This window comes from Micromys minutus, assembly GCF_963924665.1.
Source record: "Micromys minutus genome assembly, chromosome: 12".
NCBI lineage: Eukaryota > Metazoa > Chordata > Mammalia > Rodentia > Muridae > Micromys > Micromys minutus.
This window is the reverse complement of record NC_137981.1, coordinates 30,099,104-30,118,133: the sequence shown is the minus strand read 5'-3', so window position 1 is coordinate 30,118,133 and position 19,030 is coordinate 30,099,104. Positions and strand designations below refer to the sequence as shown.

At 40.5% G+C, this 19,030-nt stretch overlaps 1 protein-coding gene across 1 annotated transcript in view; it reads right to left on the bottom strand.

Annotated features, from left to right (window-relative positions):
• The window catches only part of CACNA2D3 (calcium voltage-gated channel auxiliary subunit alpha2delta 3), a gene marked incomplete at both ends in the record, with an annotated part of 779,660 nt that overhangs the window by 22,343 nt on the left and 738,287 nt on the right, over nt 1-19,030 (bottom strand). Inside the window, one exon of the mRNA XM_080926621.1 lies at nt 14,420-14,531. Within this exon, the coding sequence (XP_080782747.1) occupies nt 14,420-14,531 (112 nt within the window). The remainder of the gene's footprint in view (nt 1-14,419; nt 14,532-19,030) is intronic.

The window sequence follows — 19,030 nt, the reverse complement described above, 5'->3', positions numbered from 1 at the left end:
TCTCACTCTCCAACATTGTTAGTGATCTTGAGAGATGCTCCATTATATTAGAAGTGGAAAGTGGATTACACACAGGAGACTATAATACAGCTTCCATGAGGTTGCTTTCATGATAGGTTAAGACTTTGCTGCTAGTTGGGGTTGCTCAAATCCCTGTGCTATTATTCACTATTCTTACTAAGTTGGACTTTGGTAAAATTTTACTTTGGTCTGTCAGTGGTACCCATCTAGGAAATATGGACATTTACTTGCATCTATCTCAGGAGGAAAAATAAAAGCAGAGGTAAACATTGATGTTGCAGTGTGGCTACATAGACCATGACTAAAAAGCATCTGAATGGATATCCAGTGGGATGTTTTTCTGCAGCTTCAAGGTCAGCAGAACAGACCTGTTGTACATCAAACACTGACTTTGCAGGATGAAGCAGGCAACTTCACTGTTGTGGGCCTTAGCTCTCTGCTCGGTTAAAATGGAGATGAAGTGGGAAAATGGAAAGAGCTACTGGAAACTGAGGCTCCTGAGAGTAGGAGGATCAGTTTTCTTCAGGGATGCAATTCCTGGTATGTTATATATTCCTCAAGCCAACCTTTAACACGCACACATAAGGAGCTGCAGAAATGACTCCATGTTTAAGAGCCTGGGTGCTCTTCCAGAGGTCCTGAGTCCATATGGAATGGTCCATATGGGATCAGATGTCCTCTTCTGGTGTGCATGAACACAGTATACTTATATACAGTGTGTGTGTATGTGTACTCATATACATAAATCTTTAAAAATGCACATGCATAAAAGCAACACTAAATGATTCAGCAGGAAAGAGAGAGAGAGAGAGAGAGAGAACACAATAATTAAAGGTGGTTATGAATTTAAGACTGAGCATGAGTAGGGGCGATTTGGGAGGATAGAGGGAAGAATAGAAATCATGTGAATATAGTACACATGTAGAAAATTATTCTTAAAAGAATTAAAAATAAATCATGAAAGACATATAATCAATCCTCAGCGAAATTAAACTGAAATAGGCATTCCAGAAACAGGCTTCATCTCTCAGAGTTCTCTGACACTGCTTTTGAAGTGATCAAGGTCCTAGGGCTGATTTACTACCTAAACAGAATCAGTAAAAGATTCACATTATTTTTTAATGTTCACATAGTCCTGCTTGCTTCTTCCTGTGACCATCAGAAAATCCCTATGATGCTCCTCTGTCCCCATCAAGTTCACTCATCTGGCACCCCACCCGCCCACTCCCCTTCCCCCAAAGGCACTTTATTACTAGTGAGGGACCAGTGTGTTTATAAGGTGCCTGGTGTGTCTTTCTAAGCATGAAGCATGTTAGAAACTGATGCCTTCACCCAGCCTTGGTTTTCAAAGACTTTTCTTTACAAAGTCAAAAGAGTTCCTCAAGATGGTGTGTGTGGAGGTTGCCTGAAGGAGCAAAAAATTCAACATCTGCTTCAAAGTAAAGTGAATTTCTGTAGGGCATGTTTGTACATACTTAAGACCCCAAGATTTGAAAGGCTGGGCCAAGAGGATTGTGAGTTTAAGGCCAGCCTGAGCTACATTGCAGAACTATGTCTCAAAAAAATTTTTTTTAATGAATTCTCTTCTTGAGGATACAGAATGTCCCTTATAAAAGTGGTTTGTGCCTACTAGAAATTGCTTCTCTATGCAGTGTACTGCATTTGAAGTAGCATTGCGGCTTTGATCCTCTGAGTCTCTTTAACACATCAGATGGGTCTTAATGCCCATAGGAATATACCAAGTCTTTCCAAGTTAAACAAATGGGGCAAGCTGGAGAGGCGGTAAACACACATCTATAGGGTTCTGGCGACTCACTAAGTCACTTCAGGTGCAGTCCTGGGCAGAGTAGGGGAGGGAACACAGACTGCTCTTTGAGAGAGAGATGGCGGGGGTCATGGCACACCACCACCCGGATGCAGACAATGCGCCGCAGAAAAGCAACTTGCAAACCTCAGTTGTGTGGAGACAGCTCTGTGCCCTCCATCCCACATGCAAATAAACATTCTAAAAATATTCCCTGGCCCTGCTGGTCTCCTACCCTCCGGCATGGAAGAGGAAAGCCTCCCTGTGTTGTGAGCCCAGCCAAATGTACATGTGTTCCCACCCTGCTTTCCCACACGTTAAGAAACTTACAAATGGGAAACTGTTCGCAAGACTAATTCCTATCAGGTACAGACATGCCCCATCATTACAGGCATGAGCCCCCTTTATTTTGCACAGTGGACTCAGGAGAGAAAACAGTAATTTCCATCATTTCCTGTATTAAACCGTCTCCAAACAGAGCTTATCAAAGAGCAAGCAAAGGCAGCAACACCCACAGAACAATGTCCACCCTATCCAGCTTCTCAGGGTTGTAATCACCTGGAAATTAGGGTGCGCCTTCATCCTTTGAGCATCTAAGAAAGGGGATCAGTGATGCTTCTGTGCCAGAGAGGAGCATCATTGAACTGAGTGTGACTGGGAAAAAGTTCATCAGAGTGGTTTGGATTTTTATTTATCCCTATTTTTCTTGTGAGTCAGGGCCTCATACTGTATCACAGGCTCCATTGAAATAGCAATCCCCATGTTTCTCCCTACCCACTTCTGGTTTGCCAGTGAGGTCCACTCATGTGCCTTGCCCTGAATCTTCTTCTATTACACCTGTCGACTAGATCGCTATCTTATAACAATATTTTCAACATCAAAACTCCCAAAGACAAGCATTTGCTAGGCTTCTCCTTTGTGAACATTTAAAGCCAAGGCAAAACGCAAACATACAGCTCTAATTACACTAGTTATTGTAAGAGCAAGCGCTGACTTATTCCAGCTTGGCCCCACTCTGGTAGCAAAGAGGAAAGCAGGCTTAGAGTAAGGTGCAGAGTCCTGACCTATGACAGATTGTTAAAAAATAAATAAACAACAAAGCCAAAAACAAATGAAGGTTTTCATCTTTTGTGATAGAATGACCCCAATTTTCGGATCTGTTACTTGCTACCATCTAACTGCTGAGATGTAGAAGGGGAGAAATAAAAAGATGTGTGTACATGTGTGTGTGTGTGTGTGTGTGTGTGTGTGTGTGTGTGTGTGTCTGCTATTCTTTTGTTGCTACTTGTATGTAGCAGGGAAAAATTCAGAGTGAGGAATCCTTGGCTCGCCAATTCTAAGTCACAGGGAAGAGTACAAAGGCAGAAAGATGCAGTGTCCCTGCGATGGCTAATACTGCCCACATGGAAGCATAGCCTTAGGAGATAGATCTGGGTTTTGACCTGGTTTATCCAGGTGAGAGGATCCACAATAACTGTAGGGAGCCCATCCCATGGGCTGTAATCCCAGACTACAAAAAGGAGAATGCAAACTGAATACCAACATCTCCCTCTCCCAACTTCATAGTTGTGGATACAGTGTGGCCAGCTTGTCCACATTCCTGTTCCCATGTCTCCCCTCCACACTGTGAGCCCAAATCAACTGTTTCTTCCCTAAGTCTCTTTTGACCAGGTATTTTGTCACGCTGATGAGAAGAGTCAGAAATCCAGCCTCTGGCACCAGGGAGAGACCACCAGTAACTATACTTTTCTGCAGGGTCAAAAGCTGATTTATTTTTAAAATTAAGGTTAGTCCATTTGAGAGGACCATTGATTCTGATGAGCAATCAAATCACATGTAGCTACTAGTTTTAAATAAAACTGGGGACAGATCTTTGGCAAGGTTCTTTAGAGCAAAAGATACCAAATATTTCAACCAATTAGTGTAGGCTGCCAACTTAAATGGTTAAAAACTGTTACATTTTAACACCTACAAATTACATTATTCATGACACCAGTGTAAAGTCTGTATCTAATTTGGCTAATGAAGTATTTGAACATTTTTGGCTATGTGGAGTTTCAAGTTCAGAATTCCAACTTTTTCTAAACTGAGAGCTGTAAAGTAGACCCAGAAAACGGAGAAAGAAACCAAGAGCTACTTTATCTAGTGAGGGCTCATTGCAGCAAAGTTCCTGCCATCTCCTCTTCCTGACTAAATTGGAGCTTGACCCTAAACTGAGAACTGGGGAAGAGGAGCCTGCCAGGAGTCCTGTGGTTTTCCTGCCTCTCTGTCAACATAGAGCCTAGGGTGGATGGTGCTCTGTTAAAATCTCTCCAATTTACAAAGCATTTGCTCTCTGCTAAACACTGTGCTAAGTGTGAGGACCATATACTTTTTTAAAGTGTCTGGTGGGAATATATCTGTTGGGATGCATGCATGTGGAAGCTGGAGGACAACCTTGGGTCATCCCTGGAAATGTTGTTTAACTCCTTTGAGACAGGGTTCTTCATTGACCTGGTATTTAGAAATTTAGAAAGGCTGCCTGGCCAGCAAGGCCCAGGGATCTTTTGTTTCTACCTCCTGAGTTTTGGCATTTTCATTATGTGGGTTAGGGCATCCTGCTATCCCTCCCCTCCCCCTCCTCTGCCTCTTCCCTCCTCCTCCTTCCTCCTCCTCCTTAATGTGGGATATTGGGATAAAATGTGGGTTCTTATACTTACAGGGCAAGTGGTTTACCAACTAAGCAACTCCCTCAGCCTCATATATCTTAAAAACAAACAACATACACATACTATCATTGCCCATGCAGAGATGAGCTAACAGAACATTTAAATAACTGGTTCAGGTCTTTGTGCTGCTAAGTGTAGTGGCCCAGCCTACAATCCTGCCCCAGAGCTCATCCTCTTGGTATTGGTTTTAGGGAAATATCCAGCTGTCCTTTTTTGCAGCATGTTCATTTTCCAGGTGACTTGCAGCACAGAGGCTTGGAAGGAACACCTGCAAACTTGCCTGGGAAAGGCTGGACTTACAGGGTAAACTGCCCACCCAGTGTGAGACCTCAACAGGAAACTGGAGTCCTCTCTAGGAACTCAGCATCTCTGAACTAAGGTCCTCTGAACTGTAGCCCATGAAACATGTCAACAGAGCTTCGAGACCAATTACTTTCCTTCAGTTTACAGGATAAACAAAAGGCACATAAGGAGGGGTGATGAGAGAACGGAGCAGAGCCAAGGTTTTGGGGGCTCGTAGGAAGATGAGCAAATCTGTGCACTGAAAATGACGGCAGTAGGATTTTGATGAAAAGTGATGAGTGGCGTTAGCAAGAGGAAAATCACAGGCTAAAAAACAGAAAAGAAAGAAACCCACTTTACCTTAGGAATTAGTAGCTTACCAGCGTTGAAACGGAACAAGGCATCCAAGCCTCTAAATGTGACATGTACTTAAGGTTTTATTTCTGATTAATTACTTTCAGCAGGATCCAGGCATTATACTTTACAACTGGGTCTTCTTCCAGGGAAACCTCTGTGGATCAGCTCATTTCCGTAGCCAAGGGGGTAGGGTTATCAAGAGGTAAGGACATGTTCTGGAAAAATCATAAAACTTCACACTCTTTTTAGACATTCACTTTTGCAAACTTGTTGACAGTAACAAACGCCCAGAAAATATGGGCTGAGTTGTTTTCAATTGCTGTTTGAGTAACAGATTAATTTAATAATCAGTGGGATATTGAATAACGAAAATTATTGCTTACGGCATCCAAACCACCAACCCTAATGACATTCTTATGTAAATTCTTATTTTCTTTTAGGTTCCTGCATTCTTAATCAACCCTATATTTTTGTAAATCCTTTTAAAAAAATATTGCATACTGTCTCTCTGTGCTACAGTATATAATATATCTGTCTGTGTTAAAGGCAGATAAATGTCCACTTTTGAAGTTGCCAATTTGAAGGTTTCTATTTACAGAAAATGAGTCATTCCTGGATAGATGTTCCATGTTGGACCATCTTGTGATGCAGGAAACAGCACATAGAAATGGAGTCTGGAGCAGCTCTTCTTCCATGAAGAACAAAACCAAACTCACAGTGTGGCTACAACCACCTGTGTCCTAGCAAACAGCTCAAGTCCGGGTCATCTCATCCCCTTTAAAAGGTTATTAATGAAACACCGGGAGCAAACCAGCAGCTCTTGCCTGTTCCCATGAGAGGTGCAGGATTCTTTGGGACTGTGGCTCTATGGCTGGCCACTGCTTGTGGAAGAAAGTAATCACCGCCTCTCGACCAGTCGTGATGGGTGCTGTTCTCTGTGTTCCATTGTGGAAGGAGAGATGTTTTTCTGGGGAAAAGATCTCAGTGCATAATTTCTGAAATACTATAATTTTAACCAAACTCAGTTTCCAGCTTACTTCTGGCCAAATGCTACAGTTGTTCTATTTTATAATGGAATTGCCCCTGACCCAACATTACCTGTAAAGTTGATCAAAATTTAATAATAATCCTAGATAACTTTATCTGAAAATATTTTCACTTCAGGCACAATGTGACAGTCTTCTCTACTAATTACACATAAAGAACATCATTGGTCAGACACTGCTTTCGTATGGCCACTGTGCTGAGCACTAGACTAAGCTACCTGTGGGGCATGAAGAAAGGGTAGATGCTCAAAATTAAGTAGCATGACTTTCTTCCTTAACAGCCTAAATCCCAGGAATGGATGCTCACATGGAGGGATAAATAATGTCTTTATGAATATATGAGTATTTCTATAAAGATAATGGAGCTAGAAAAGATGGGAAGGTGTCTAAAGACAGGAGTAATGGAACTAAATTCATCAACAGCATCCCTTCCCCCAGTCTCTTAATGATGTATCACACTACTGTTCACACACACACACACACACACACACACACACACACACACACACTTTTATTAGGTAGTAATTGCCTCTTCTCCACTCTTAGGCTCCTGGGTGTTCCTTTTTAAACACTCACATCCAAACTACCTGGTAACCTGTCTGCAAAGCCCACCATCACGAATGCTTCCTTCATCTTTGCTTCCTCAGGTTTAGTCCAGTGTGTTGGGTATAACAAACAGCCAAGACAGTACTTACTGAAGTCATGAACTAGCTTTAATTTTCTTCCTGCATTTTATTTTCTCTTTGGGGCCAAGTTCTTAAGAACAAACTTAAGAAGGACCACCTGAAGTGGTACACAAAGACCTTATCTTATTAACTTCTCTATCACTTCGCAGGATACAGGTACAGAAACCATCAATGAAGACAGAATTCCAGGGAGTGGTGGTCCCATGGGAAGTAGAAATTATGCCAAACAGGGGATACATTGGGGGGAGCTGCTGGGGAGCTGGTGCTGCTCTCTGAGGTCTTAGCTTCCAACATTCTGTATGGATGGATTTGTGTGGCAAAAATAAAGATTAATATACAACTGTTGTTAATGATGTGTTGACCACATCCCCCAAGCCTATACCAAAAACCTTAGAATTTGCATATATTTCTCTGTGAGCCATCCTTCAATCAAAAGCTTACTCAAAAACGGACAGACAGAAGACCCACAGCCCTGCCATCCATACTCCTGAGTACTTCAATGCCTCGCCTCCTTCCTCTTCCAGCTCAATAGGGCTTCGGGCTCTGAAACCAAGCAGAGATGGCACTGCTCACAGAGCCAGTCTCATGTGTCCATCCCATCCACCCATGAATTCTCCATGACAACAACCTAATTTCTGGACCACAGCAGAATGTCATGGTCTCCCAAGTAGCAAAGTGGTGGGTGAGTGCTTCTTTGTTCTGAGAGCTTTGGGTAATTTTAATCAAACAGCATCACTGGTTTCTCATTTTGAGGTATTAAGGGAAAATGCTGCTTTTCTCACCAATCTCCTGCCTTGGGTTTTTTTTTCTGTTTTCTCGGGTATGATGATGGTCATAAGAATTGTAGCTATGATTGCCAAGGCATAAAGGTGACCTTGGTGAGTTTGCAGCATCGGTGCCTAGGGGTGGGGGGTGGTTAACGTCCCTTTGGTCTGTAAGGTTCTTTATTGATAAATTGGAGCTATACACTTCCCCAGACTATGAAGTCATAGTTTGTCAATAACTTCTAAGATGTGCTATTAAAATAGAACATGCAGTTTCTGTTTCTGTGGGGGAAATGAGTGGTATTAGACTAGGGACACAAACATTCATATTTCTGTTTTCCAGGATTCGGACTTAGTGAATGTATAATATGAAACATCTCACCTATTTGTGGCACTTAACAAAATACCTTAGTAAGTAACTTAGGGAAAACAAATGTGTTTGCAGATTGTCACCAGCAGACTGACCTTGCCGTGAGAGCTTACCCAGTGCTCAAAGATGGGTAGAGATGTCATAGACAGTCTTTCTCAAGGTTCTCTTATAAGGACATTAATTTTATGGTGTGGGGGAGCATCATAGCCCTCAGGTCCCAATCAACTCTCAAAGGACAGCACCTACTGATACTATCACATTGGGAAACATGTTCTGACATATGACTTTAGGGGCAGGTACATACATACAATTATTGCAGAGCACATCCATGGAATGTGGCCATTTGCTGGGTATTAGTTTGTCCTAGGCATAAATCCATAACATAATTTTTCTTACTTGGTTCTTGGAGTGAATCCATGAGAAGCTTACTATTAATATCCCACAAATTACCCAAGAAGGAGAAAGTCTTCCACAGGTTGAGTTTTCTTGCCCATTATCACAAAGGAATGAAGAAGAAAGAAGAAATGCAAAAGAAGGCAGAGATCACATCCTGAACATTGTACTTCCAAGGCTTCCTGTGCTAAACATGTTCTCATCAATTTTTTTGTGTTGGCTGTAGAATGTCCCCAATAAGGAAAAAAAAAAGCCTGTGACATGACAGATTGGGCAAACATAATGCCATCCTGCCATAAACACTCATACACGTGAGATGTCATGAGAAAACAAAACATGTTGGACTATAAGAGAGCTTATGGGAGGAGGAAAGCCAAACTGCACAGATAAGCATAAGGAGCTATAATCTGAACCACAGCAGGGCTCTGAGTGGGGAGAAACAGCGGTACCCATGAGACATCAAACTTCCAGCTAAAAATGAATTCTAGTCAGGGAAAATATTTATTGTGGTTATATGGTAAGGAAGCCCCTACATAGAAAGATTTACATCACAATTATTCCCAGGCAGTCAATACTAAGAAGATACATGGGAGAAGCCCAAAGGCACAGCTACCATAGAAAATTGAGCCCTGTGCTAGTGCCAAAGAATAGTAATTAATATACAAGACAAGTGCGGAGTTTAAAAAAAAAAATGTAACAGAATACACAAGTAAAGAATTTACCATCAAAGAAAGCATGCACAAGAACAAAGACAGTCAGTAGATCTCCAAGGGATGCTACTAGAACACTCTTTAAAGGTAGCTGTTTAGCACGGAGAACCTAACAAAGTACAGAAGAACTACTTTTAAAAGAAGCAAATTAGTCTTCCAGAAAGTCATGCATATTAAGAACATGGTGGACATTTTAAGCAGCAGATTCAAAGGAAGTTGAGTTGAAAAAAAATATCGCAAGGGATAAAGCAAATAAGCCAAATGGATAAATTGACATTAAAAATCACCTTAATGAAACTTCAGAACAGGCTAGAGAAGGTACTCCATTGAAAAGGAGGAGGGGGCAAACTACCCACCAAATCCCAGAGCTGAGATACAGGAGTCAGTAGAAAACACCGTTACTTAGCATCTATGGCCTTGGCTTATGTGACAGTGTTCATGCTACATCCAGGAAACCTTTAAATAAAGCATGGGAGAATGTGTCACTCCTATACCATTCCTAACATCCAAAACTAAAAATGACCCTCCTAAAGTAACCATAGTCAAGGAAGTATGGTGGCAGATGTAGCCAGCGACAGGCTACATTAAATTAAATAGTTAATGCATTAAAAAATATAGAATGTGGGAGCTGTATAGATGAGCCAAGAGATAAGCCCAGTTAGAAGTCTCTGAAGTTTTTGTTTGTTCATGAGCAAGGGGAAGGCTTTGACTAATCAGGGAATGTCCACAGAGCAAGGGTAGTCACTGGAAGGATACAGAGTACACCTGTGTACTCACAGGGGAAAAGGTGGTTACAGAAAAATCAAAATAAAATAATAAAAGTGAAAATTAACAGCAAAGCTTGGAAAAGAAAAGCATCCAAAATGATGATAGGAATAAACCCAAACTCATCCAAAAGCACAGAAGTTGCATCCAAGAGTCAGTCTAGGATACAGGCAACGAAAATGTCAAGTCCAGCTGTATCCTAGGGACAGAGCAAAATGCCAGTGTGAAAAGGACACCCGTGAAGCTGAGAAATGAAGGGACTGGGGACATGTGCTTAGGCAACACTCCCAGAATAAGCAGCTTTACCGGTGTGGTAAACAGAGCAAAGCAGATGCTGAAGTGTGAGATGCTTATGTGTAAAGATGGCTCGTACACTGATTGGGAGAAAGGAATGACTGGTTAGGAAGTAATCCTGGGCCAAACAGGGATTTCCATGGTAACGCAACTTCAGAATATAGATCTTAAGATGAACTGAATGATAGATTAAAAATCCTAACCCTGGGAAGAGATTACATGACATCTGTCATAAAAACTCATATACACAATAGAAAAATGAGCAAAGGTTTGAAATACACTGATCACATTTGATCCAATGGGTAAATATTGATCTTCATACAAAGCTATTTGAAAATGCACCTTGCTTTCAAAGCTCATGAACAAGTACTTCAGTGGAAACCAACTTTTCAAATAAACAAAAAGAGCACATTGTATGGACTACAACATGATTTAATTAGATGTCAATGATAATCAAGAAGAGCCTCAAAATTCATCTACAAAAGTTCAGCCACTATCTGACTATGTGCAGATATAAATGGCTTCAAGTTAGAAAATCTTTACAGCCTAAATTTGAAAACCTGGATATTACATTGATGAAGAACTTCTGGAATGGAGCGAGAAATGCAGAGGACACTTCAAAAACAGTGAAAACTAACCACAAGATATTCAAAGATTAAAAACAGAGTAAACACATAGGGAAGACAAACACATCCCTGGCAGTCTGAAGATGAGATGATAAAGAGGAAAAAAGAGGCAGAGACAGGGATACAGGAGACAAAGAAAGGATTTGAAATTCACAAATTGGAAGGGAACAGTGTATTGCATATTTTTTAAAGACAGAAGAGGGAACTTTGAATATTTTTAACATTAAGAAATGATAAATACTTGAGATATATCCATCTTAATCTGAATAATTATACAATGTATGCTAAAAAATTGCATGGTAGCCCATTATTCTGGCATACTTTTAAATATACCAGATAATTTTCTAAAGAAAGTAAAAGAAACAAAAATAAAAAAAAATTTAATGTTTTAAATCAAACACCATTCATGAGTGAACTCAATAAACTTGGAAATGAGATGAAACAGACAATATCAAAAGAAATACAATCACTAAATCAAAAGAATGAAAAGAAAACCATATGTACATATGAAAATGACACAACAGAACCCATGAATTTGCATGCTAACTTAAAAATAACAAAAGATTTACAAAAGAAAAATAGAAAATCCAGAAATATCTGTCCACAAAAGAAGTGACCTAAGTATTTGTAAATGCTTATCCCACATATCCCATCAGCCACTGGGAGCTGCATGAATGTCTACAAAATTCAGAAGCATGTATTTGTCTCATAAGAAGTGTTACAAACAGTAGAGAAAAGAGAAAGGATCCCTTAAGTAATTTTGCACAAATAACTTAACGGCAAGTCCAAATGAGAATACAGGAAAGACTATTCTAGCCACTTTTACTTTTGACCACAGATGTAAGTCGATTAAGTCAAGTAAGTGGAATGAATGAACCTGGCAATGTGTTTTTGACTGGGTGGTATTTTTTTTTTTTTGGTAGTAAGTGGCTATGACAGTTTTATTTATAATCAAGAACCATGTGCTTCATAAAGCCTGGGACACTGCAGGAGAGATGTATCATTTGTAGAGGTTGTTACTGAGTGAATATCGTCGAGCAAACTAAAATGCTCCAGTGTCACCAGGCAATATAATCATAAAGTGGCCATCATTAGTCAAGATTTCATTATGGAGCACATGATCATACGCATGCACAATGCCTGCATGTATACCTGAAATACATATTTCTATCCCGAAATATACATATTTCAAATGAAAAAAATTAAATAAATCAGCAGAACAACATAGGAAGAAATTACCTTAATAGTCTAAATATGTTAAGTCTAGCAAGTACCAACCTATGATAAGCCCATAGTGACTCTAAGTAGGGACAATAACAACAGCTATACAAATGTTCCTGTATGATATATATGTATATATAGAATATAAATATTTATCATCTTCAAGGAAGAGGGCTGATGGTTGGGAGGTAGAAAAAGAGTTAGGGGCATGCATGTTGCCAGGATACATTATACCTATGTATGGAACTGTCAAAGAATGTTTTTACAAGTAATATGAATTTAAACTTCAAAATACTTTTTATCTCTCAAAGATATTATGAGATTTAGTAAGACTACCAGAATATTCCAGAATCATTCTTTATAGCAGGGAATGTCCCTGCCTATCAGTTCTTTAAAAATAATTAAAACATAGGGTTTGAAAAAAAGGTGGCCAACATGAAAATTTTCAAATTATTTGCATCGTATAATAAGAAAATCTAATAAATATATTTAACATGATATATTGTTAACATGGTTAATAGAAACTTTTCTGTTCAATAGTGTCTAGTGGCACAAATCACAACACAATAATTTAGTATAGATATTAGACACTTTTCCTAAGTGGTAACATATTCTATGCAGAAAGTCAAGGGAATCCATGTAAGAACTAATAGATCTAACACACACAGAGCAATCTGTTATCTATAAGATATTCAATAAACAGAAACCAGTATTAGTGTTATATCTTTCTATTATCCTCAAGTATTCACATTATACATTAGAAAAGTAGTTCTAGATATGTTCTTACAAAAGCAAGAAAATCTACAAGTAAGCTGGGTATAAATCTGATATAATTTATACCTACCTTAAGAGACAGGGACAGGGCATATAAATAAAAAGATGTGTTTAATTTATGATTGGGAGGTCAGACATCATAAACCTTGCCATCCTCTCCAAGCTGACTGTTACCTGCAGCCATTTTCATGAGAACCTTAGAACTGATGGCAATGAACAAGCAAATTCTAAAGTTATCACGAAAGGCTAAAGAGCCAAGGATACCCAGGATACCTTGGAGGACGAATAAGGAATGGATGGATACATGCTCTCCTAAATGTCTCCTGGCTATGCTAAGGGCCTCCACACCGATAACATAAGATCAAAGCAGCTCTGCAGATCAGGTGCTGTAAGCATCATTACAAATGGATAGGGAATCAAAGACTATTTCATCAAAAGTGCGAGTCAATAGAATAGCTTCTCAAAAAGTGTGAAACTCCAGGTTCAATTCCCAACTCTGCATACGTACCCACATATGCACAAAAAAAAACACACAAGTACAGATTAAGGAATGTCAGGGATTCGGAGATGGTCCAGCAGTTAAAGGTCCAGCTGTGCAAGCCTGTTAGTGTAAGATAGTCCCTAGAAGCCACTCTGCAAAGTTGCCCTCTGACCTTTACATGTACCGTACCACCCACTCACCCAAAAAGAGCAGAGTCAGACATCTGTTTGTGCTGGGCAGCACATAGAAACTACAGAGGGCTAAAGTTCTACATACAAACACCACACATGAATGTGTTCAGAAGGAAAATGCAAATAAATGTTGCTGTGTTAGGAAAGGGGAAGACTTTCTTAAGAAAGGCACACAATGCATAAAACAGAAAAGGACAAAGGAGACCATATTTAAATATAAACAAAAGAAAGCTTACGTTCATTAGGAGTCATCCACCAATAGTGAATTGATCAAAGAGCAGGGTGGCACATAGAAACTGTCCGTAGTTATTAAGAACATTGTCTTGGAAGCACAGGATCCCTAAATCCGTAAGAATGAACCCAACTATTCAGTAGCCACCTGCCCAACAAGTGGCTTCATAACCACCTGAATAGTGGTTCGCAATAGTGATAGAGACACACGTCTCTAAATTACCAATGAAACTGTTAAAAATCTCTTTGTCATCAGACCTTAGATGCTCAACATGAGGTAACAGAGAAACCATGTCTTGTAGGTAGGATTCAGCTATACACAAGGGCTCTGTCCTCTCTAACACATGTAAGTACATCTGCTGAAGTTGCCAAATGTTAGCCGGGGAAATACCAGTTAGGCCTTCCTCCAAGTAGCAACGGATTGAATTAAACTTTTTTTCTATATTCTTGACTGCATTTTTATCCATTCTGAATGTTTCCCAATCTTAAAGTGATACCAAAACCAAGGGCTGTTTCTTCCGAGCTGATAGAATTAGGCTCTCACACCAGAGGGCAGCCATGCTTCCTGGTTCTCAATGTGTGTGTGTGTGTGTGTGTGTGTGTGTGTATACTCCAGTCTCATTGGCCCATGGGAAAGGTGCCACAGTCAATAGAAAGGTGTGTGCAATGGGCCACAGGGGCTGGGGGTGGCTTACTTGGAGCAGTCTTCGCAAACAATGTTCCCTGTGGTCTCCTTGATGGTGCGTTCAGAAACAAAGGCTGGGTATTCAGTATCACAAGGCTCCAGGGTCTGTTTCAGTTTCTGGGCTGTAGGGAAAAGAGGGAAGAAACTAATGAAAGCTTGGTATTCAGGCTCAATGCCGTGCCTGGCGACCCACTCCCACGCCCAGCTCAGATGCACTTCTCCTTAAGAAGCTCTGTGATTTTTTTTTTTCTAGGCCCAGCACAATGCATTACGTTCTAATTAGTTCAGTGATTTCATCTGTCAAGCAACTCTGTAAGCTCCAATTCCTGAAGCAGTTGTGCTGGCTTCATCTACCATCTATGTGTCATAAGAATTCTACTCTCTGGGTCAACTTCAGTCAAGGACTCTCTGGCTTCAGACTCATAGCAACTTAGCACCAACACATCTGGGAATCTGAGCGGATACATAAAAATGTAAGCTGTACCATATTACCATATTGTTGAGGGCAAGACAAATGTCATGATTCAATTGCATAGTTCTGTTGTTTTAAAGAAAACTGAACTGTGGATATTTTTATATGGTAAAACACAGAGTGTCTTTGGAGTACAACATAGGCCCAACTTTATTATTATGAAGTTTCTTGTTCAAGAAGACCCTAGGTCAGTTTAAATAATGGGGCCATGAGAATGAGCACATAGTAGGCAATCTATATAGGCTGGTGGTAGTTAGTTTAGATAACTTTTGCCCAGTAGTTGGGATCCAAACTGTCTCTGAGTCTCAATATACCAAGCTGTTTTCAGAGGTTGATGGGAGGAGTAGGTAGAACATGGTTGAGTACTAAATACATAGGGCTAAGTGTTGGGCTAATTATGGCAATGATAACGACAACAAAGTGGCATAAGAGTCTTTGGCATTGCAACTTCAAATGATGCCAATTAGCTCATGGTTAGGTGGGAAGGCTCCGACCAGAGGGACGTCTGCAGGACAGATGCCCCACTCAGCTGCTTCTAACCAGCCCTCAGCATTTTCCTCTAGGGAGTAGGGATGCTGGTGCCTCAGGCACTCTTCACTGAGTAGTAATAGGCCTACCAATATATATCTGTGCCTTGGAATATCTTCAGTTTCCCAACAACCACCAGTTGCTTGTTTGTTTGTTTTGGCTGATATAGGCGTAGAATTGAGCTTGTCTATAAAGTTTACATTTGTACTTCTAAACTGTGATGTATAGAATGTATATATGGATGAATGTCAGAACTAGGGCAAACTGTCTTCCTGGGATGCTGTGGGATCTAAGAGGGTCCATGAGAACAACATCTGCAAAACACCTAGCTCCACCCAGTTGGATAATTATTAGAGCATCCAAAAGCTGTGTCCTATGAGTTTAAATTCTAGCACAACTGTGTCTAACAAATGTCCACTGAAAAAACTATTTGGAGTCACAGTACACTGCAGTGTTCAAAATAATTCAGAGTCTAGTTCAACTTCATTTCACCAGAACATGTGACTTAACTGACCTTAGGTCACTTCACAGGGCTGGACTGAGGAGTGAGCATTAATGCACACACAGCTTTTCATGAGAAAAAATATCTCTCTTTCCCTCTCCCCCTCCCTCTCTGTCATGCACAAGTACATTCTCGAGTACCTGTGCACACATACACAGGACAAATGCTCTTATGTTTTGAGCAAGGTTTCCATCTCTCCATTGTCTCCTCTTTGATATGTTTTTGTTTGGTTGGTTAGTTTTTGTTTTTCTAAGCAAATACAACAGATAAAACATGTAAAAGAAATTCAGCCACTTGTGACAAACTGCTTGTCCCTGAGGGGGAAGGTGAGAAGTTATTTCCTTCCCAGGTTCAGGGCTTCCTCATCCCTGATCGTAGGAAGCTTTCCTTGGGGCTTTCCTTCCTCTGTGTGCTTACCTGGAGGCAGGCGGGGCCCCTGCCTCTAGTTTGGCAACACATCTGATTTCCACAATTCTGCACACATTTTCTCTGCCTGGCAAGTGATTCTAACATCCAATTCAGGCAGCTTCCTATTTTATATTTTAAGTATCTGAAATTCAAAGAGCTCATTTCTACATGAAATAAAGATTAGATCCTCAGTAGTGTAGATTACAAACTGATAAAGCACACACATGCAAACAGCATGTAAAACCTGCTGACAAACAACTCTGTTAAAGAACTGCCCTGTGTGCCAGGTACACATGGATTTCTTTAACATCAAAATATGACAAGATTAAAAAATATACTAGGAAGTAGAAACTTTTGTTTCTTAAATCTCTGCTTCCTAGAGGAGGCAAAAAGAGAGAAAACTGAGTTAAATTGGCCAAAGTCACTCAGAGAGTAGGTGGCAGAGACAAATCTTGAACTTGGGCTGTTTTCACTCCAGCAGGAATATGCTTTGTGGCTTTGTGAAGTCAGGCCAGTGATACAAAGGGAGAGTCTCCGAGGCAGGCTGGGGAGTCGGCACACACACATGATTCGAATAAGCCTGATAATTTCACCATCTCTAATTCTAATTGTCCGGGCCTGATTCCAGTGGAATGACTCCAAAATGTCCATGGCGAAGCTCATTTGGCCCTGATCCTTCCTGGAGATGATTTTTTTTTTCTTTTGACAATTGTAGGGTGCTGGTGCTGATGGAGTGATAAACGTTGACTCTATTTACAGCATGAATGTAGATAGGCTGGAAGTTGTAATTTTACAAATTATCCCACCAAGCCATAGACACATTTAATCTAACCAACCTGGACCTGTCTGTCTAGAGCACAAGGAAAACACCACACATATCTACCAGCCAGTACTTTTTATCTTTGGAATTGCAAACCAATAACCAAAGCTTCTTAGGAATCTACTTGCTGAGTTCTGTTTTAAGTCTGGGCATTCAAACCTTGTGATCTAACAAAGGCGAGGTTATTCAAAGATGCTGATGCTAGATCACTTCTCCCAGAAGGGACAGCTGTGCCTCAGAATCTGGACACAATTGCTTTGAGACCTACAAAGAGTGGTTCGTCATAATCTTATGTATGTACATATTGATTGACTGCCATGATGGGGTGGGATCCAGGACATCCTGTACCCTAGGCCAGTGCTCTATGCTTTTAGTTTATCTAAATGGGAACAACTAAACCATTTCAGCAGCAGCTCAGGAGGCGCTTCTGCACAGAGCCATTGTGCATCTGTGAGGAACCTTCATCACCACACAAGTAAAGCTTCACTACTGCATAATTTGGCAGACAAAGACACTAAAACTTGGTGAAAGTAAGACACCTGTTTAAAGGCACGAAGCTCGTATGGTGAGGACCTAGACAGTCTCACCCCAGAGCCACACTTGCTGATAACTCTGATCTGTCTCCAATTCCAGCTACGGGGGTGTCTGAAGCCAAAGTCACCATGACTTGTCACTTGCTCCTTGTAGAGCATTCAAGAAGACATGCACACAATCAGATTGCTTGAATTTTCCCTTAGCAACAAATGTCCCCGATGAGAATAACTGATTTGGGTTCACAGTAATTAAGTGCAAGAAATCAGGAATGGATAGATTTGCCATTTGAATAGCCTCCCTCTCCTTTTGTCTCTGCGGTCGCATCCCCATTCATAACAGGGTGCCAGCAAGCTCCATTCTCTTTGTGAGATTTCACCCAAATGAGACCTTTGTAGTAATCAAGTAGAAGCAGGCTTCCACAGTCCCCTCATCAAGGAAATGAGGCAGATAAACAGTATAATTATGGATTCCATTTTTAGCTAAAACAAAGATATATGTCTCGGCTCAGTCTTTATCTATTGAGAGAATGGCAAATTTAGAATGAATTGCAAGTCAAGATGGTGCAGAGCCCATTTCTCCCCTGCACGAGATTCAGGATTTATCCAGACTTTTAACAAAATGTTCTAATAACAGCATCCCCAGGATAAATTCACATCCATCCATCCATTCATTTCAATATGTTCATACAGAACATAGCAAACTCATATTAATGGCTAGTAGAGGAGATGGCAGTGGGCTTAAGTGAGAGAGTTCACATGTGAAAATCCAGGTCCACATAATGCTCAAAGAAAAGCAGCTGAGGCTTCATTACAATAGAAGATCTTACCTTAGGTCTGTTAGGTCTATGGTCTCTGTCTCTCTGTCTCTGTCTCTCTCTTTCTGTCTCTCTGTCTCTTTCTCTGTCTCTCTGTCTCTGTCTCTCTCTCTCTCTCTCTCTCTCTCTCTCTCTCTCTCTCTCTCTCTCTCTCTCTCTCTCTCTCTCACTCACTCTGCTTCTATCTACTTACCTATCCACATGACATGTGTCTTCAGAGAGATCTGGTAATATATAATACCAGTGACCACCTTTTGGCTAAAGTAGAGGAAGGAGTTTTAAGGGGATCTAGAAGGATTTTCCTGGCACTCTAGAGATAGTGAACTACTCTATGGCAGCAATATAAAGGACCAGTTTTTCTTCTAATCTATGTGATGAAGATGTCACAGTCTAGAGCCGTGGTTCACAACCTTCTGAATCCTGTAACCCTTTAATACATGTTATGATAACCCCCAACTGTAACATTATTCTGTTGATGGTTCACAACTGTAATTATGCTGTTATGAATCATAATGTAAACTATCTGATATACCGGACATCTGA